General features: G+C 35.7%; 2 protein-coding genes across 2 annotated transcripts in view; one reads left to right on the forward strand and one right to left on the reverse strand.

Moving 5' to 3' along the window:
* Nucleotides 1–1,087, forward strand: part of Adsl (adenylosuccinate lyase) — a 28,611-nt gene extending 27,524 nt beyond the window's left edge. The window contains 1 exon segment of the mRNA NM_001312696.1: nucleotides 9–1,087. Within this exon segment, the coding sequence (NP_001299625.1) occupies nucleotides 9–1,023 (1,015 nt within the window). The 3' untranslated portion in view covers nucleotides 1,024–1,087.
* The window catches only part of LOC106121169 (uncharacterized), a 31,338-nt gene continuing 10,540 nt past the window's right edge, over nucleotides 1,007–21,804 (reverse strand). The window contains exons 2-9 of the mRNA XM_013316682.1: nucleotides 13,734–14,042; nucleotides 10,183–10,418; nucleotides 7,777–7,974; nucleotides 7,576–7,696; nucleotides 7,236–7,346; nucleotides 6,838–6,991; nucleotides 6,508–6,720; nucleotides 1,007–6,336 (exon numbers count right to left, since the gene is read on the reverse strand). Coding sequence (XP_013172136.1) covers nucleotides 1,448–6,336; nucleotides 6,508–6,720; nucleotides 6,838–6,991; nucleotides 7,236–7,346; nucleotides 7,576–7,696; nucleotides 7,777–7,974; nucleotides 10,183–10,418; nucleotides 13,734–14,042 — 6,231 coding nt within the window. The 3' untranslated portion in view covers nucleotides 1,007–1,447. The remainder of the gene's footprint in view (nucleotides 6,337–6,507; nucleotides 6,721–6,837; nucleotides 6,992–7,235; nucleotides 7,347–7,575; nucleotides 7,697–7,776; nucleotides 7,975–10,182; nucleotides 10,419–13,733; nucleotides 14,043–21,804) is intronic.

Raw genomic sequence — 21,804 nt, forward strand, 5'->3', positions numbered from 1 at the left:
ATTTTCAGGTCGCTTCCAATTCTTGGCTTTACTCACCTGCAGCCAGCACAGCTGACAACAGTCGGGAAACGAGCTTCGCTCTGGCTGAGCGATTTACTTATGGACGAACGTGCGCTGTCCCGCGCTAGAGACGATTTGCGCTTCAGAGGAGTTAAAGGTACGACGGGCACTCAGGCCTCGTTCATGCAATTGTTTAACGGGGACTCGGAAAAAGTAAGAGCTCTGGACAAGCGGGTCGCTCTACTCGCCGGTTTTGACAAACGTTACATCGTAACAGGACAAACTTACTCTAGGAAAGTAGACCTAGAAGTCATAGCTGCTCTCTCTGGACTCGGAGCAACCGTGCACAAGATGTGTTCTGATATACGCATACTCGCCTCAAGAAAGGAATTAGAAGAACCATTTGAAACGTCCCAGATCGGATCCAGTGCTATGCCTTATAAGCGAAACCCGATGAGGTCGGAGCGTTGCTGCGCGCTGGCGCGTCATCTGATCACTTTGCACGCCAACGCCGCCAACACTCACGCGGTGCAGTGGCTCGAGCGCACTCTCGATGACTCGGCCAACCGCCGCTTAACTCTGGCTGAAGCTTTCCTCGCCGCAGATGCAACACTACTGACTCTTCTTAACATTTGCCAAGGATTGGTCGTTTACCCTAAGGTTGTAGCTCGGCATATAGCACAAGAACTTCCGTTTATGGCAACTGAAAATATTATTATGGCAATGGTGCAAGCTGGAGGAGATCGCCAAGTTTGTCATGAGAAAATAAGGGTACTGTCGCACGAAGCGGGCGCGCAAGTGAAACAGCACGGCAAAGATAATGATTTAATTGAACGCGTGAAGAAAGACTCGTATTTTGCCCCAATTATTTCACAACTTGACGCCATTTTAGATGCATCTACATTTATTGGTAGAGCACCGGAACAGGTCATCGAGTTCCTCGAGGAAGAAGTCAATCCTTTGGTTGCTAAATATAAAGATGTTTTGTCAGAACTAGAAAAACCAGTAGCTTTAAACATTTAATGCTTTTTACATTGAATTCATAAGTACAAACTCACATTGTTAATGAATAAATGGTATATTTACAGCGTGTTGTTTCTATATTAATTTATAAAAATACAAAAGTACGATCCGACAATTATAAAACATAACATGCTACATGAATTAGGTACTGGTAACTAAAGTTCAATGAAAAATTTCGAATTTCCATGAATAGTATTTAGCGAGCGCAAGCTTTATTAGGAGCACATGATTAATAAATAACTATAATATAACATTAACAAAATCAAAAAAATAAATAAGCTTAAAGAATTAGGAGAAAGAGAGAGACAGACAACGCAACTTGCAAATCAAATTATTAGGATTTGAAACAAAAATTTGTGATCACATGCTATCACAATATCGATGGCACATCGAGATTCAATTTAAACTTTTTAATGGAACTTATTTAAATTGTATTTGTGAGAAGCGTATCGCCTTGGCAAGCGGGTCCTTGACTTGGCCAATTGCAAGCACCCAGGTTAGGATCGAAACTGAGCTGTACGGGACAATTGAAGACGTGGAGTGTGAATCTCTGTTTCGTGCAGTCCCATCGGCACGCGTAGAATTTATTACATTGTTTGGGGTGACGGAAGAGACCCGCTCTCTGACAATCGACGGAACCTTGGAGCGTCTCGTCTCTTCCTCTCCAACCACCAGGACCGTATCTATCAAATGATTGAGAATCAGTCGTTACGTCCGCTCCCTTGATTTCGACAGTCGGCGATACTTCCTCGTTTAACAATACAGTTCTGTATGTAGGTGCGACAGTAACGGCCTTCACTCTCGGACGTATTCTGATAACTTTTTCGGTGGTAGAAATAATAGCTGGTGTACTAGAAACATAGTTACCATTGTCGCTGCCGTTTGGTACAATCGCTATATTATCGTTGCTAGCTTGATCTTGGTAGTCTTGGTAGAATGAATCATCAGGTACAATGATAGGATTAAATGTCGATGTTACTGCCGGTGTTGGAGTAACTACAGTGGTTACAACTGGCGTCTGTATTCTGGATGACTGCGTCACAGTATCGTAATCATTGGTATAAATTTCTTGTTGTTTCACGGCCGGTCTTCTACCTTTCAGCACCAAGACAGGCGATTGACAGCTGCATACGGCACCTAACTTTCTTACAAGGAGTGGGTTGAAATCGTTTATTTTAGTGACGACGGCAACTTTTGGCTTTGTTCGACGAACGGGGACAAAAGACGGTGTAACTTCAACTAGTTCCTGCTGTATTGGCGCGTAAGTGGAAGTTACTGTTTGGTAAGTTCCAGCACTTGGTGCGGGGGAGGATGTATAGGTTACCAATCCAGCATCTGGGCCAACAGTGCCGAATCCGAGAAGATTAGATTTAGCAGTATCAACAACAATATTCTGCTTCCTCAAAGGTGCTGCAGTTGAGGATACTACAACAGGGGTCGCATCGGAAATAGTGTATTCTTGATACGGGTTGACATTAATGTTTTGAGAATAAGATGTATCAGCATTAGTGAACCCAATTGTTTCTAATTTCTGGTTGATTTCGTCAGAAGGAGGCAAGTAATCCGGACCTCGATAAGCTGTAGTAGATTTGACGTATTCATAAGTAGGTGCTTGGGTAGTAGAAGTTACACTTGGTCTGAAATATTTCGGTCGGCTTCGACGAGGTGCAGTTGAAGTTACTTCTACGAACTCCGGTGTGTATGTCGAAGTAACCGTTTTAGGTTGTACATAATAGTTTACTGTGCTTGATACAACAGGTGCTGCAGTACTATAAGTTGCAGGTGTCACCAATCCTGCGTCAGTGCCAACTGAGCCGAAGCCAAGTAATTGCGATTTGGCAGTCTCTACGACAATGTTCTGTTTTCTATAAATAGGTGTTGAAGTTGAAGACACAACGGTGGTAGTGTCCTGTGGCACACTGTAGTCTTGGTATGGAGTTTTCGTTATTTTTGATTCAAATACCGTTTGCCCTACTGGGGGTAAGTACTCTCTTGATTTTGTAGTAGATTTAGCAGTTGTTTGAGGAGGTAAATATTCAGGTCCGTTGTATTCAAATGTTGTTTTCGAAATCGCAGGTAGATACTCCCGTGTTGTTCCAACTGTGGAATAAGTGGAAGGTTGATAAGTCGAGGTAACAACAGGAGTGGCCGTTGATACTACCGGTGGGAGATAATCTTCACCTTTATATGCCACTTGTATTTCTGGAGCTTGATAAACTGTTTGTTTGAATACAGTCTTTCTGGGCAGTTCTACTGTTGATTGACTGGATACTTGAGCAGGTACAGTTTGACTGATATCGTATTGTTGTGAAAATTCAATAGGTTTGTAATCATATTGGTCTTGAGTTTTGTAGATTGTAGAAATTTGCTCATTTATGAGTGGCACAGAAACTGTAGGTCTTGTAAATGTAGTTTGATACTTTATTTCGGGTGCAATATATCCAGCAGTTTGAGTTTTATCTTTAGTAGTGTAATGGTCTTCGTAAACTAAAGTGGAAGGTGTGGTAGAAACAAATACGACGTCTTTTCCTGAGCTATATTGATTGCCGGTGTTAAGATGAAATTCTTGACGTGATACGACGGTGGCATCTGAGTAAGCTTTGGATGAACCGACGTTAGTTTGAATTTCTGGTTGACTGTAAGTGTAGCCGGCTTCCTTCGCGCCTACATCCAAATTATTGTATGTTTGTTGACCAGTTGTTTGATATTGAACTTGACTTTGCTGAACAAATGGTTTCGTTGTTTGTGTAAAAACAGTTGCTGTAGGCTGTACGTACGAAACAGGTGCAACTTTCTGTGTATATTTCAATATAGGATTCTCATAAATGGTAACCGAAGGTTGATACGCTAATTCGACCTTGGGAAGTGGTGTAGTGGAAACCGGAACTAACTTTTCTGTTTGAATTCTCTGTCTAACCGTATAAGGTCTGAAAGTGGATGTCACAATAGGCACAGCAGTGGATGATTCCACCACGGTTTTGGCAGTTTCGTCTAGAGTAACAATAGGTTGCGTGTTGAAATAACCACTAACTCCAGCACCTTGTGTGTATGTATTTACTTGCGCTGCGTCAACTTTATGGATGGTTTGTTGATTGTACGATTGTGGTTGGTAAGTAGAAACAGGTTGGACAGCAATCGCAGGTTGTATGGTAGAAATCTCCACAACTTTTTGTGGTTGTTGATACGTGACGTCAGATTTTGTATAGGTGTATCCAGCGTCGAGTCCAATTGTTTTAGCTACATCTCCTGTGTGTATTGTTTGCTGACTGTACGTCTGCGGCGCATAAGTGGAACTGATAAATGTCTGAGGAACTTTTTGAGTGTACTTTAATATTGGATTCTCGTACAATGTAACAGGAGTGGTTTGATATGTGTACTGCTTGCGAATGACTGGACGTACGGTTGAGGAGACGAATTTGTTAAGAGTCTGTTGACTGAAAGCTTGCGGTCTGTAAGTCGATGTCACTATCGGCGTCGGTGTCGTGTACTGGATAACTGTTTGTTGCGATGCATCATATCCACTCGGTTTTGTGTATTGATAAGAAGCTTCTCCATTTTCGACGAAAGCATTTATTCTACCCGCGTCAACCTTATGAAGCGTTTGTTGGCTGAAAACTTGTGGCTGGTATGTGGAGACAGCGGGTTGAATACTGGCTGTCGGTAAGGTCTGCGTGTACTGAACTACATTTTGTGGTTGGACAAATGTTACGGTCGACTCACCCTGGTTGTAGCCAGTGGATCCCGTTTCAGTGGAGAATACATTAGTAGAACCAAATCTATTTATCTGTTGTCCGTTCGTTTGTGAATACGAAGAAACGGTGGGTCTTGTAGTAGTATAAGCAACCAATTTTTTAAAAGGTACTTCTGTCACTGGTGTAGAATAGCTAGAGATATCTGCTGCTACGTGGTGGATCGTTTGTTGCTGATGGCTGAATCCTTGAGGTTTATATGTAGACACTGCTATATTGGGCGCTGCGGTAGTGTAAGATATTCCTTCTTCAAACGGAATTCTAGGTTTCTCGTAATCATAACCGGTCGAGGCCTTACTTTGGCTTTGATAATTTGTATTTACAGTATAATCAGTAACTTCCACTTTAGGAGTGACGAATGTAACGGGCGCCTGAGTTACCCTAAAGATTTGCTTAATGCTTGTCTTGGGCGCTAAAGGAACGTACGTAGTTTTGAAGGTAGTGAACGTAGGCAAAGCTGTAGTGACAGCAAATGGCGTGGCGGTGGTGGGAATACCAGATGAAGTGGGGTTTGTGGCGTAACTGTAGCCATCAAGATTGTGTATATCAGTGCCAACATGATTTATCGTCACACCGGGTTGAGATACATAAGAGACTTGTCCCGTTTGTACATTGTCATACGCATCTCCGTTATATCCAACATCAACCAGCGTCGTTTTACCAACGAGGCCTACATTAACTGCGCCAGCGGTCAGCGTATGGCCACCGTTGGTGTGGTCGACGTATGCTCCAGAATCATCGGTTGTGCCCACGTATCCATTAATGTTGTAAGTGCCGGTGTATCCAGTGTTATACCCTCCTTCCTCGAATGTTGGTCCCGTAGGTTTGTTGTAATAATAACCATCGGATGACTTGTCCGAACTGTCAGTGTACGACCATGAACCGTTATATCTTCCGACGTCAAAACCTTTTGTCACTGTGTAACCGTAATCGACATGCTTGTAGGGCACGACAGGTGAGGCGACGTGGTTGTAAGGCAGAGCGCGATCACCAGTGGGATCGTGGACGTACTTTCCTGTGTTGGAAGGTCTGTATTTGCCATCGTTGAAGCGGCCACCACTGGACTGTTGTGCTCTGTAGTAACCGGTGTTATATCTGGCGTCATATTTTCCAGTGTTCTTGCGGATGGAGCTTGTAACTCCTGCGCTCTGTGCATACGATGCAGTCGCCCCTACATTCTGTAGCCTCGCTTGACTAGTGCCAGTTTTCTGGCTCGGCAGCCTGTAGTCGTCTAGAATTATAGATCCACTGGTATATTCTGGTCCGTCATTATATTTAGTAGCTTGCACGAGACCGAGATTAGCATTTGCGGCTTGCTCCCCGTTATATTTAACAACATTTTCGACTAGACTTGAAGCGTCGTTCGTTAGTATATATTCGTGTCCGTTACTGGCGCCTCCTTCGAGTTCCTGTGAGTTGATAAAATTGATGTCTATAGCGTCTCTATTGTTGAGGAAGCCACCCTGTAGTCCGACCAGGTTGTCCAATGCCGCTCCAGAAGCCAGACTCTGATGAGCCGCAATGTTCACCGCATCAGCTGTCTTGCCCTGGAAACCGAGAGCACCTAGAACAAAAAAAATTGTCAATTTAATATAATATGCGAAAGATACTAATACGATTTATTATTATACTTTAATTCTAATAAATGGAGAAGGAATATTGCTAGGTTACAAAAATGGCATGGCGATTACAATTGTGTAAAGAATTAAAAAAACATATCAACAAATGCAATTACCAGTGAGCGTGGCGGCAGAGAAGCCATAGGCCTCAGCCTCATATCTGGCAATGTTCCCGCAGCCAGGTACCAGCCAGGGCCAGTCGCACTTGAGTCGCGCCGCGTCAAAGCCCAACCCGAACGGACAGCGGAACTCGTACGCGGTCAGTGGTGCCTTTCCGTGGTCCAGGCACGCGAAGAACCATCGACAGTTTTCAGGATCCGCGTAGTAACCTGACAAAATAAGCAAATAGAGACTTGAAAAGGTTTTTGTTAATACTTTAAAATCACTAGCAGCGGTAGACTGTTAGAGTTTCTTTCGATAGATCTATGACGAAAGTCTTGTCTTACCTTCAGTTTCAGGGCAGATGAATCTAGTACGCGGCACGGGCGCTATCTCTGCAGTGCCGGGACAGGCCTGCGAGTGCGCCAGACTTCCTGGCCACACACACACCTCGTAGCGCGCGTCGAACGCCAAACCCGTAGGACAGTCGAACTCAAACACCTGCAAACACGAAGAGAAACGTTACTTTGAGGATATACGTTTGTCACTGAGGAACTTAAATGTTATATGACTTACGCCTAGCAAAAAATAGGTTATAATATGTTAACCATTGAGTGCAAATAAACACAAAACCTTAGTAACACTTTTAAAGCCATAAAGCTTGGTGCATAAATATTATATAAGTACCAGTATATGTAAGCCCAATAGACATGCCAGTTAAATTACAAAATTTCAAAATACTAACAGTATAATCAGGCGAGTACTGATCGAACTTCACACAGCGGTAGAATCTGGCGCAGGAGCGCGGATGTACGAAGTATCCTTGTCGGGAGCAAGAGAATTCCGTTCTTGTGTCCTGGAAAATAAAGTTCAATATTTAAACCACATGGTAAAAATTTCGGAGAAGTATCAAGAAGTATAATGCAACAGCATTAAAACGGAACTTAAAAGATGATCATTGTTTTATATATGTCTTAACAGATGGCGTTTAAACAAGACAAAGTTTTGTTGCATCCCGAAATTGAGTGGTTAACGTCAAATTTAGTAACCTAATGATGAGAAAATAATTTTTAGATATAACTGACCTCTCTGATGGAGTGAATGACTCCGTCCGAGTCTACGATCTGAGTGATGCGGTAGGGAGAAACTTGCAGCGCGTCCAGAGGTCGGCCCTGTCCCGCTGATAGGATCTCATTCTCCAGAGATCTAAAATATAATTAGTTTTTTATAAAATCTATATCTGATCAGATTACACAAGCTGTGAAATAAGTGGTCTGGGATTTTACCTCAGCACAGCAGCTCTTGGTGCCCGACTCTGCTGGTTCAGGACCTTAGTCAAACTGGCTCTTAGAGTTGGTCCACATGGCGTGTCTATATCCTTGTCAGCTCTATGCAACGCTAGTCCAGCCAAGCCCCTGACGCGAGCGTATTTACCCTTCACGTCCACTGACGATGCATCTTCAAAGGATATCCAAGTGGTGTTCCTGGAATATAGAACATTTTTAAGTAAAATGTTAGATTAATCATTGCAAAATCTATCTATTATTTTTAAATAATATATTTTGATTGGGCGACCATGTTGTACCACAATGTTCATATTGTTTATGCTTTTTTTTTGAGGGATATAAAATTGAAGTATTAACATATGTCTAACAATGACCGCAAGTTTTTCATACTATTATATGGCTTGTAATAAAAGTTATATTACTAATATCAAAGTAATAAATTATTTAAAAAATTATACACAACATTATGACGCAAACGTTATTTTTAAAGACCGTAACAAAACAAGAATCAAATTTGTTGATACCAATTCAAAAACCAGCTCTGTTTTACAGCTTAAAATAATTTTAATTATTAAAATAAATTCAATTTTATTGCGTCATGAGATTTAAAACTTTGCATAGTTTAACCAATCTTGTTATAGATCCATTTTAATTATGAAAATTTAAACTGTTTGATAATTATAGCTTAGAATTTTCATTGTTAAAATATTTATTATTAATTAATTAAGCATTCACAACACTTTTTATAGCAGTAAAATTCAAATTGAGGTCGTTATTTACACAATCCTTATCTTTACAGTTTGAGATTGATAGAACGCATTTTATTATAATTTAACTTTTGTAATTTTAATATCTATTAATGTAAAATTTTAAGGAATATCTACCAGTCACAATATTCATTATATTGATGTAGGCCATTCATAAAAAAAAAATAGTCGTCAAAAACAAAAAAAAATGGGATAGATGTTACTGCAATGGAAATCCACGGTAACTAAAGACTGAAAAGTTAAGGGCATGCAATCCTAGGTTGAAAGTATATTGGAAGTTAACTACAGACATTATAATCATCCAACTATACGACCACTCTGAGTCTGCCCTAAGTTATAGATGATTAGGCTATAGTCAACCACGCTGGACCAGTGCGGGTTGACTTCACACATATAAAAATATTTGAATGTCTGTGCAGATGTGTACAGGTTGCATCACGATATTTTCTGTCAGAACGTCGGGTAAATGAACATATCGAAGATCGAAGAACAGATTGGTTTGACCTTGCAGGATTTGAACCCAGGACCTGCAGATTACAAGTTTAGTGCTTTAACCCCTGAGCCATCGACGTTCTTAACTAGACATTGTGGGAAACTTAAAAAACTATTGCTTTAAATTCTGTCTTGTTTCATAAACTATGGATTTTCCAAAACCACGTTGTATACAAAAGTGAAATCGAAAGTTATTCTAAATATTTACAAACACTGATTATTTATGTTAATTACTGCATTTATTAGATCTAAGGTCAGAGATCAGGCAGGTAAAAAATAAATAACATTAATGTAATATGTTAATAGTGTCAATCAGATGTTTTTAGTTCTAACACATTGCGGATTATTTCCTAAATTGATTGTGTCATAGTTTTGATGTGCAATTGAACTTAGGTCTAAATCCTAAGGTCTAGCTCCTCAGGTCTTGATAGACACAGGTCTTCCTTCAAACTACACCAAGTATACCCTCCTAGTCCTCTGCATTGCAAGTCCAAACATATATATTTAATACTAGTTGTCGCCCACGACTCCGTCTGCGCGGAATGCGTCTATGTGTTTTTCCAGACTACGTTCTATATGTATTCAAAATTTTATCCAGATCCTTTAGACTGATCCGGAGATACCTTTACATAAACATCCATCCATCCATCTAAACATTCGCATTTATATTAGTAAGATAAGTAGATGTGTTGCATAAAATTAAATAATTTGTATTCTCGATATATACCAATAACATTTTATGTAATATAAAATACTAGCGGACCCGACAGACGTTGTCTGACAATTTGACACTGCGATGGTAGCGCCGTCTGTCGGATCCAATGTAAAACATTCCAAAATCAACAACTACTAATTAATTAAAAATTAATTAAAAAAACATTGTCCAGCGGACAAAATTGTGAATCTAAACCATTCCCAGATCCCCTTGAACACACACAAAAAATTTCATCAAAATCGGTCCAGTCGTTTGAGAGAAGTTCAGTGACATACATGAAGAATTATATATATAAAGATTATGTAATAGCGTTCTTGCGATACCTCAAAATGGTTTCGATTTTTTTTTATCAAGTTTAACGTTCGTTGCCCTACAAGAACACTTTATATGGCAAAAATTATAATAGCATTGATGGCATTAACCAAAACTTACTTAAACGCATACGGAGCGGATAAATCTTGATCCCTTTCCAAGGTCCATCTTCCCCTTTGCAACTGCCTGCAAAGCTCAGCCTGATCGATCTCTTTCGGCTCATCATCCAGGGTCGGGCTGCCAGGAGTACTAAGGGTCTCGTTGAAGAGTGTGAACTGACGAGCAGTTGCTGGTAAACTGATGACAACTTTGGATGATGGCACACCAAGACCAACTACTAAATCGACAACTGAATCCTGAAAAAAAAATTGTTAACTAAATGATAAAGTAAATACATAATTGTAGACTTAATGTTATTCTATATGTTAAAAGTTAAACTGAAAATGTGTTAAATCATATAAGCTAATTAAATTAGAGACACAGTGAATCATAAAATCCCACACTAATTCATTGCGAAAATCAATAAAAAATCATCCAAATTAAGTTTAATCCTTGTTATTCTGTAACATAGACATATGATATTCATTTCAAGCTATCGTATTAATTAAATTATTTCGAATGAGTAACTTTATCTACAAAATAAATTGCCAAAAAATTTGGTCGGATTTATACATTTTGAGACAGGTTATTATGCAAACCAGCGCCTACGTAATTTTTCAGAGCAGAGTTGCAAGAAAAGAAATGTCACCTCAAAACAAAAATATTAGTAAAACTTGTTATGCCTTTAAATAGTGTACATGTTAATTAGGTTACAAATATTATAAAAAAAGAGCTTCACATAATTAGAAACAAAAAATAATTGGTTATGTTTAATAAATAAAATGAAAATATGACTTGTTTTCATTCATATAAATACTAGCTGTCATCTGCGATTCCTTTCGCGCTGAAATTAACAAAAACTTTATAAGTAGCCTATCTGTTCTTCCAGACTATTTTGTACATCTATTGTACATGTATAAAACATCCATCCATACATCTATTTATAATTCGCATTTATAATATTAGTAAAATTCTTACTTTAAAAATGAGTCAAGATTTTATTTTGCTTTTAAAGAATCTAATTTATTCCAAAGAAATATTTTCATTTAGTGTTAGTTGCTCATCATACTTTATAAGGAAGAGACTTAATGTGACTACATTGTGTGGGGTCTTAAACAGCAAAGATGCACCTGTTACTTGGCCTAGTTATACTAATTTGTAAAGAGAACCATTATTTTCTTATTTCCCATCAAAACATTTTAAAATAGACCTTATTTAGTTAAACATAAGAGTGACTTAGCACTTTTAATGTCGCATAAGTAAAAAATACTGAATTTTTCTCGCAGTAAGCTAGTTCACCTTCGCCTTACTACTGAATAAAACAGATGACGCAATCAAACTCAAGCTTGTTCATATGCCTCCTCAAAACTAGGACTTGCATTGATTTAAAGAGCAAAGTATTATAAGATTCAAACTTTATGCCAGCTCATGGGCCGATCACAGTTAGCAGTGGATGGAAGAACAGACATCAAGCAATCAAGGAAGTCAGGTTAAAGATGGCAGCGTCTTAAGCCTTAAGCAGCGATTTGAGATTAGGAGTGCCAACACTAAAAGCACAACAGGCATTTTTTTTAAATGAATTACGACTTTACATTGTTAGGAAGAAAATCCGACAATGTGCCGGTGTACTGGCGCAACACAAGCCTTACTAAAATGTCGATAGTGAGGACTAATCATTCTGACACTTGACTTTATAATAAAAGCGCGTCATTCGTGCCAAATGATTCTAATTAATAATGTCTAAAAGTATGTAACCAAAACATACAACTATTTTCCCAAGTAAACTAAAACCAATTGCTACAATTCTATCTTTTCGCATTTTAGACATTTACGTTCTAAATGTCAGAGTGATTACTGACTAATATAACAAATCATAATTGCGAAACGGGCTATGTAGTTTTAAAATGGCGTTATAACTGTTAAATTAAATCTTTTAGAACCATTAATAAAGGATACAACTGGCAGTTTATAAATAATATAAATATAATAAACATTAATATTTGATATATTTCTCACAAAACACAGGAAATTGCTAAAGATACGAGCGTGCTGTATTAGATTAATTACTAGGCAATTTACATACTTATAAATATTTTGCTCGAAATATTGACAGCATTATTGATTGTTACAATTATAGTTCAAAGGTTAAACTTATGTACTCCTTGTTAATTCAAATCAATACTAAAGTGTACAAGTGTCCCGGGCTTCGCTAGCCAATGATCTTGGCTGGGTCTAGACCCCCCTAACACCAACCATTAATATGGTCACATTCATTGTAGTTTGGATGGACAGCTACGCCCCCCACCCCTTCTATCTCTAATCTCTCTTATATGTTCCTATTTCTCTCACATTGCATAGGTCCATCTTTAAATTCTGGGTACTAAGACAACACGAATTAAGCCATCACGGTAAACTTTAGTTAAGGTGTTTTGGAATTAAAATAAACAGCGTATATGTACAACTGTATTTTAACCAATCAAGACATAAGATAAGTTTTTTTCTTAGTACTTTAGTCTGTGATTTTTTAATACAGGTTATAAAATGAGATGTTGCAATATCAGCCACGGCCATTGACCACACCCATAGTTGCGTAAATTTATTGCAACCTTTGGTTTATATTTTAAATTGTTATTATAATTTTAAATCACTATTTAACTGCCCTACATTTTATTCAAAAGGCATAAATCTTTATAAGCAATTGTATTTTTGACATTGAATAGAATTGTTTTAAACTTAAATTTTATTTTTTTATTTTAAATTGATAAGATTATTTTTTACATAAATATTACATTATTAGTTTCTGTAATGTATTAGTTATTGTTTTATTAAACAATAGACCTGGCATAATATAAAAATAAAAATAAATAGTATACATATTATTTTATAAAAAAAGACTATGTAACTGTAAATATTTAGTTGTATTCTTATTCACTTTTTTAAATATTTTATAAAAAAAATATTTATTGATATACCATGTAATCAGATTCTTTAATTTAACAATTACGTGGGTTCATAAAGATATTATGTACTTAATTACATCATAAAGATGTGAACAAGACATTAAACATGTGTATGAATGTGTTTCGAAAGTCACGGTACTTTTGAAAATGACGTTTTAAATACAATTAAAAAGAAATAAAAATTATAATTTCTTTATAACCAGCCAGTCTTTTAAGCATTTTTATAGCTTAATTCATCACTGAAAGAGGTTATAGTGTTTTATATAAGAAATTTTATTGTGCGCTACTAATGTGATGTTACGAAATATATTTATGCATCCGTCCTCTGTTTTTGATATGCATAATTTGTGGTTACAGAAACTCGTCATGGTTTTCTTTAATTATTAATAATCTCGTCTTAATTAAAATAAGCCATACACAGTGATATAAAAATTACTTAAGATAGCTCATCAACCTATTAGAAATGCTTACACACACATACGCAAAACTCAACTCACGCTCGTCACCTAGAGAGGTATAGGTCCTGCCCTTCCTTAGTATGTCTCAAATTTGTCGATTTAAGTCTGTCTAGGAAGACTACAATGTAATAAATAATGATAAAATCACACTTACAGTGTTCATCATGTCCCACAATCCGCTTAGTCGACTCGGGTGATAAGTCATTTTCTTCACCAAGCCTAGAGCATGGGTTTGGACTATCATCAGGTCAGTATTTTTCACCAGCTCTCTAAGGTCGTAGTACTTGGCCAGGAGTTCAGGATGAGCAGGCAGCGCCAGGAACAAGGGTCCACCTCCAGTGGAGCTGATAGCGGATCGAGCTGTTTCCACCAGTTCAGTGACCTTAGTCCTGTTGAGGGTTCGGTGGGCATCGTGGATCTCCAAACCCTGGACGTGTTTAGATTTCAAAAGCGAGCGCAGGTCCTGCAAAAAAAGATAGGTGTTAGAGTTGTCTGACGTTCTCATGAATGATACCACTTGTGTGATTGGTGTTAGACTTAAAAAAAACACAAAACTCAAACTCTAAGATTTTTAGACCCAATTACGAGAATACAATTTCAGAACGATTGCTATTTATTACATTTTTCTTGTGGTTGAAACGATCAAGCTCTTTTTAGGCAACGGAACAAAGATTTTTATATTTTGTGCAGCTTTTCAAACCAATTAATGTTGACCAATTTCATGATACATTTAATTTTGCGAGATTTGCAACATTTTTCTTAGTTATAATAGGTTATATTATATTTAAGTGGAATTATACGTAATGGTTCAGATGACCAAAAAAACTGCATACAAATGTATATAAATATATTTCATAATTTTTAAATTAATTCATTACGATAATATGTCGAGTTTTTAGTCAAAAGATCTAGATATTTTATTAAATCCAAATATGTTTCGACCTTGCGGCAACATGTATGAGGACATGAGTAGCAACATTTAGTTGTCGAAAGACACATTAAAAGAATAAATTTGCGATGTTTGGGAGTTCCGGCTTTGCTTGTTAAGGAATCTCGAATAGCTTTGACCCGATTTGAACATCTTAAGATTCACTTTTAAAGAATATTTACAAATATGACTCATGTCTTAATTTATATTTTGATATTATAAGTATCTGTTATATTTCAAGAATGTTTGGGTCCTATTAAATGCTATAAAATACCGAAAACTAAACCTCAAATGTGTAAAACCGTGAGGTTACATTCTCTTAACAATTGAACAACAAAATTAACCTCCTAGTATCTTCGAAGACACTAAGAGAGACAGAAAAATATTTCTTGGTTATACCCGGTTACACGAAGACAGTTTGTTAATCTTCCTTTTGGTTCCAGTGTTAACCCCTTGGGTACAGATTTATTTGAGAAAATATTTGTATGTGGAACGGAAATAATTTTTAGTTGCTTCGAGTAGTATGTAAAGCATTTTATGTAAGAATGTATTTATTTCTAAAATATTTAAAGTTTAATTTTTGGTTTGACGTCTTAGACATGTCATCCGCTCTTAGGGCGAAAAAGCGAATGACGTGTCTCAGACGTCTAATAAATGGACCCAAAGGGATAATTTTTTTTTACAAAGAATATTTTTTTGTAAATTTACTAATATTTCTTTTACCATTCCAACTAAGCTTTAGGCTTGTGCTAGGACATGGTTAACGACAATAGTCGAATGGCGGGATTCGAACCCCCGACCTCGTGATCGGAAATCCCTACCCTTAACCATTAGGCTATTGACGCTTTATAAGTTAATTTACTTTATTAGTATTTCTTTAATATCTACTAACAGACATTTGCAGACACAAATCTAATCATCTAATTGTTTATCAATTATGCGGTAGTTGTCAATGATTTCCACTTTTGCGAACGACTAAAAACAAATTCGAAGTTTATTGACTAATGTTACATAGCTTTGATGAATTATAATCTATTTTTATATCCGGTAACGATAATGTAATCTATAAAAAACACGAGGATATTGCTTACATCATCTATGTATTTATTGTTTCGGTTCCAAGTTACTTATCAGCTTGCTCTTTTACCTTAAAAAAGATCTAGCAGACGGCGTCCGAAATATTGTGCGAAAGGCTTTGTAGATTTTAATTAAGTGTAAATGTTTTTGTTTGTTATTTCTTATTATTGTTATCATCATTGTTCATTTTTATTTTTTTATCACTTGCTTGTATAGTTGTAATTAGCTCCTAAGTTGATTGTTTTGGGACTGACATGTTTAAAAGAACAAAAGTCCCCAAAAAAAGGAGAGAAAAAAATAATTAAAATTAAATAAGTAAATCTAACTTTCGTCTTACATTCAGTATTTCCATTACGTGGACTAGTAATGGTGACTAATGACAGATTGACAAGATAAATCGACTTTTCATACATATACTTATAGATACGGTATAATTCTACCACACAGGATGTTGGGCACAGAACTGAATAAGTTGCAGGTCAATTTAAAAAGCAATATCCTTTAAACAATCTAGTTTTTGTACTCTAATAAAACTTAAACTTTATCATAATAAATCTATTTATGTGAAGACAATGATTATTTAATATTAGGAATTTGTATAAGCAATATAAAACATTAGCGATTTGTATTTTGCACGTGTTTTCTTTTTAAATTCGTTTTTTTTTGTCTGTAGTTACTAATTTTATGCTAGACTTTTTATGCGGTACTAAATAAATGATAATATAATTAGGCATTTTAGTCAGTCGAATTAGTAATTTACTTTATTTATTTTAAAAATACTAAATAGAAATAAAAATTAATCGTACTGGCAACTTCAACTATAAACATGGATTCCAATTTCTGTCTATGGTAAATGAAAACACTGGCCGAATTCATTATGAACGTTAGCTATCGATGTAAATAAAAAAAGCTGTTTGAAAATGGAACGCCTTCCGAATTTGGCTTTATATTGTGCGTAAATGTTTAGCAACGTTTAGTTTTGAATTCAAGGTGAGGTCCGATGCATATTTATAAAAACATAAATATTTTAAGAGGGTTTCAGTGTTAGTGCTAATCGAATCAGCTGCAACGTCTACTGTGACTAATCAGACTTAGGCAAATGGAATCAGACATAAATATTTAGTGCCGTTTTAATTTCATACTTGCCATATGTAAAAATGTTTGGAATTTATAGTTATAATATTATACAATGTCGACAAAATTAATCATATTTTTAATATAGGATAAAATTATTATTTTGGTTTGACTAAGTAGTTTTTATCATTCAGGTGTCTTAAATTATTGTAAAATTTCTGATGTTAAAATACTGTAGAAAATTATTCATGTAATATTGCAAAAGAAATTCAGTGTTAATTCAGTGCTGAATCGGTAATTTAATGGGTCGTAAATACGTTTTAAAAGTCAAGTCTTTTATATATTTTAATAGCGACCAGTTATTATTAATCACATATCCTTTATTAAATATTCCATGTCAGAATGTACGTTATGTGATGATTTTTTTCTAATATTCCGCATTTTATAAAGTTTTCCTGTATGTTTGGTCAGTTTAACGCCATTAATTAATGTAATTTGATAAAAAAAAACTAATTTATAGACACGTTGTATCATTTGCATAGACAAGCTACTGGTTAGTCTATTAGATTCCCATTTTTTCTCGTATAGATATCCGTTTCAAATTTTTTCTACTTTCTGCAAACACCGTCCTACTACTTTTCTCTTTCAACCATCTAAATCCCTGGACTCTGTAGATTGCTTTAAGGAATATCTTGTATCATCACAACTGTTTTTTAATGACAAAAATATACGGTATCAAATTATACCCTGACCAGAAAAAAAAACATTTTTTTAATCAAAAGTTGGCAAACGAGCAAGCGGCCACCTTAAATCACTAAAATAGCAAAGCGACCGTTGCTCATAGGCATACGCAATTGCAGGTGCGTTACCTATCTTTAATCGACGGAGGAGGCATAGAAGTGAATATTTTCCCTTCCTATAGAAATAATTTCTACACGAGTTTTAGAAGACGATGTAATAAGGAAGGTGTTTCATGCGCAAATATGACAGGTTCTGTCCCTGGTCGAATAATAAGTTTTTGCGATTTACCAAAGTATACGCGTGTAAGTATCAATTTCACAGTCGTCCTCGATTCATTAATCTTCTTTGAGCCTCGTCCTAAATCCGTCCGATAGGTAATTAAGAAAAATTATAGTATATATGTTGGCATACGAATTATGAAACCCAATGGTACATACGAGTTCAAATTGACTGGTTTTCCATTCAAACTACATTTAATGAGGCCTTTCGTAAATTGTATGACAGCCGCTAGCCAATAACTATACTAATAAGGTAATTTAATAGCATCGTTTGAATAATAATTACGACAATTTATAATTTTAATTAGGGCAACGTAGATATACGTAGTAGTTACATCCCTATTTTATCATCATCAGCTCACTATACGTCCCCACTGAAGAGCCCGAAGTCTACCATAAGTTATGGATGACTAACAATAATCAACCAATTTTTTACTAGAATATGAAATGCCTGATGGGGCCTAAGTCCAGGACTGAATCGAGATGGCGTGGCGTCGAGAAAAGTGAAGACTTACTGTCTGCGACTAAAACTGCGTTACTTTATCTTCTATACAGCACCAGCTTGCCGCGTTTTTTTCAGCTAAATGATTTTTTTTTAAATCTTTTTTGAAAATATCTGTTATAACAAAACTTTCCTTGTTAATTAACATAACCCTTTTTTTTCAGAGGAGTATGCTTTAGGCATACTCCGTGCCTCGGGGAAGGCACGGTAGTTATGTGGGATTCTCTCCCCGAATGGGAGCATACCCACTAAACCCCTCTGTTCCCTCATAGCCATAATGTGGGACGCCACGGGATCGTGTTAACTTACCTCCGACCACCCCGAGAATAGGGCTCCTCAATGCGCCCCCAATGGGGCGCTGCACTCGTAGGCGCTCCTCAGAGACGACACCGTGCAATGCAGGTTCGGGACAATTAACATAAGTCTAGCGTAATCTTGGGATATGCTAATCTATCCTCATCAAGTTTCCTTGAATCTGAACAATATAAATAACATTAAGACCTTTGATACAACAATAGCTTTGAACATGCAAATGATTGCCGAATTGTTTCGAAGCCTTGAAGTTAACGTCCATTTGATATTCCATCGCTCGTTTATTATCTGACATCTCGTTAGTTAACGAAACAAAGACCGATATGTATAACGATTCATTTATTTTGAAGGTGTCATGCATCTCAAAAGCTTTTAGAGATATTTTTTTTTATTTTGTAAGATGTTAGGGCAAATGAGAATTATTATCTGTGAACATATAGATTATATTGTTTTATCTTTTTAAAATATTGCATCATCGATATTCGTATATTAAAATCTTAATTTGATTTCATAATCTCCTTTAATGTCCATATAATATAGTGGATCTAGGGCATAATGAAATAGGAAACCAAATTTTTAACTTAAAAATCTGAATGGACAAAACAATGATATTATCATAGAAAAATATGTTTGTTACGTGTGCAATTCCAAAACGGAAATCTAGTGTTTCTAAATAAGTCACAATAAAGATATTTCGATGTAATTTAATCGATATGAGTCATTGTGTCCTTGAATTTCAAAAAACAAGTTCACTGATGAAACTCACCGCGGGTTGTTGATACCAAAATATTTATTTAAAACAAATTATTATCTCTGTTTTGTAAAACATAATGATATAGATGACGATTTGTTTCGATTTTACAACTGACACATTCATAAATGGAAAGCAAATTTTCATCGTAGGTTTCCACTGTCGTTACTGTAAGAAATCATTGTCTCAGTTTTTTAACAACGATAATGTTACAAGTATGACGTTTACTTTATCTATTTTTGTCTTATCTACTGAAAAAAACTATACAAAAGCATATTATAATCCCTCTCATTTTACCCTAAAAAAATATGAGAGAAAAGAATATTTCTGTACAGATATTTCGGCATCGGAACTCCATGAAATACCATTCTTTTAAATTCTTTCCAAACTAGTATAAATTCAATTGACACTTCCTATTGTTGATGTTCCACAATTCGCAACAAAAAAAACGTCTCAAATCTTTTACTCCTAAACCCAAAAATTCGGTAAACCAACCTACAAAAACTACGTCATAAATACTATATCTCATAGTAACATACATATATGTTTTATAGCTTTTAAAACTATAAATATATTTATATTCAACAATGAACTAACAAAGAATCTAATGAATAGTCTTAAATCTATGATATCAAATTATATTATAAAATATGTATATATTAAAAAGGAATAATTTACTAAAATATATTATTAAAAGGAGTCCCTTTAGGCAAGGTCCCGAAGATACTGGCAGCGTTCCCCCTTTGGATAGCTAAACTTATTCTTTGTCCGTAGTAGCTGCCAGCTCTTCGGTCAGCATCGTAAAAATATTTTTCCACTAAAAACAAATGTAACTTCTAAAAAACAAAATAAAAACAGGACAAGTAATTATTGTTGTCATAAAAATCTTCATAGATTGTCAGTCTTTTATTTCGTAAAGCAATCAAGTTATGGGCCAATTAATTATAACACAGAGCGGGAAATACATTAATCGTTGGTTTAAAATTAATTACAATTTTGACAAATGACAATGTCCAGATGACTGCGTATAAAAACATACGTATATCTAAGGGTTTCCACTGTCAGAACACTTTTTTTAAAACATATTGTGCTGTAATTTAAAAAACAACAAGTAACTTTTTTCAGTTTTAAGAAAATAAATAAATTCTAATAATTTTTGAATGTAGTTTTCAATAACTATTGACAGAGATAGCAGGGCCGGATTTAGGATAGGGCACGGTTGGTTGACCGCCCAGGGCGCTGGACAGTAAGGCACACTACAAGCGTATCACACGGTCTCACCTAACACTTTTATCCCCTCCTTCCCGTGCATACTAAAAAGGGCTATAGAAAGCTCGCCCAGGGCGCTAGTACAATTAAAGTTACTGGATGAATAGATATGCAATTGAATAGTCTACATTGTATCTATAAGATCAGTGAATGCACCCGGTACTAATATATTTATATTATTAAATTGTCCAAGCGACCTTCCTGCGAGCAACTAAGCAACCAAATAAAATCGACTATCTTAAGTTCTGACACCAATATTATAACATCTCAAAAATAATAACCAAACGTTACAATAGTTATGGAATTTCCTTGTATCAAACAAAAATACAATACACATTTAATCTCTATTTAAATCTAATATTAGTATAAATAAGCACACTTTATTTTATCAAACGAATATTAATTAAGTGAAAAAGTTTAAATATTGATGTTATAAACAAATCATAAATTTGTGTTTTAATTTAATATAAATTAATATTCAAAAACGAGATTTTCCCGCCATATACCACACATTTACAGATAATAAATTATTCAGCAAAATAGTGAAGACTAAATTAATTTCCTCATTGATTATTCGATTTAAAAATAAACTTTTTATCAATTAAACGTAGTAACTTATACAACATATCATTTACTATAGGGATATTAAATATTTGCCTTTTTAAATCCATTATTTATTGACATAAATCATGGCAACACTAGCGACGTGCATTTCGCAAGACGCTCGTGTGGCATTACCATATAAACGAGTCGAGCGCACCACTAAACATCGATCAAGCGCCTTGTTCGCCGCCCAATCAAAACCGTCTCAACTATCCGAGGTTATACTTTATCAAAACAAGCAATTTATTTTTATCTACATAGTTGTATAATTTAATAGATGTTTTATCATATCCGTACAATTCTACTGTTCCCTTTCATTCTCTTTGACATACTCAGTACTACTATATTTGTAACAAGATACTGCAGTGAAATTCTACGATTAGACTAAATTAAAAAGAAAATATACGAGTTTAACACACTAAAATTGCTAGATTCCACTGCATATTACTATCACAGGTTTTCTTAAGTAGAACAAACGTGATGTTAAGGGAACATACCCATACTACGTGATCTATTTTTTTAGTTTTTTCCTCCTCCCTCCCCTCGGTGACCACTCGTAGTACATGCCAAGCCCTCCCCCCCCCTTTACTTTTTACCTTTTTACGTAGTAATCCATTATTATGATTTTTAATCATTTCGCAGGCAAACATTGAAAATAATAATAAAAACGACTACGTGACTAAAATCTGA

Source organism: Papilio xuthus, unplaced genomic scaffold (genome assembly GCF_000836235.2).
Source record: "Papilio xuthus unplaced genomic scaffold, Pxut_1.1 DF826945.1, whole genome shotgun sequence".
Lineage (NCBI taxonomy): Eukaryota > Metazoa > Arthropoda > Insecta > Lepidoptera > Papilionidae > Papilio > Papilio xuthus.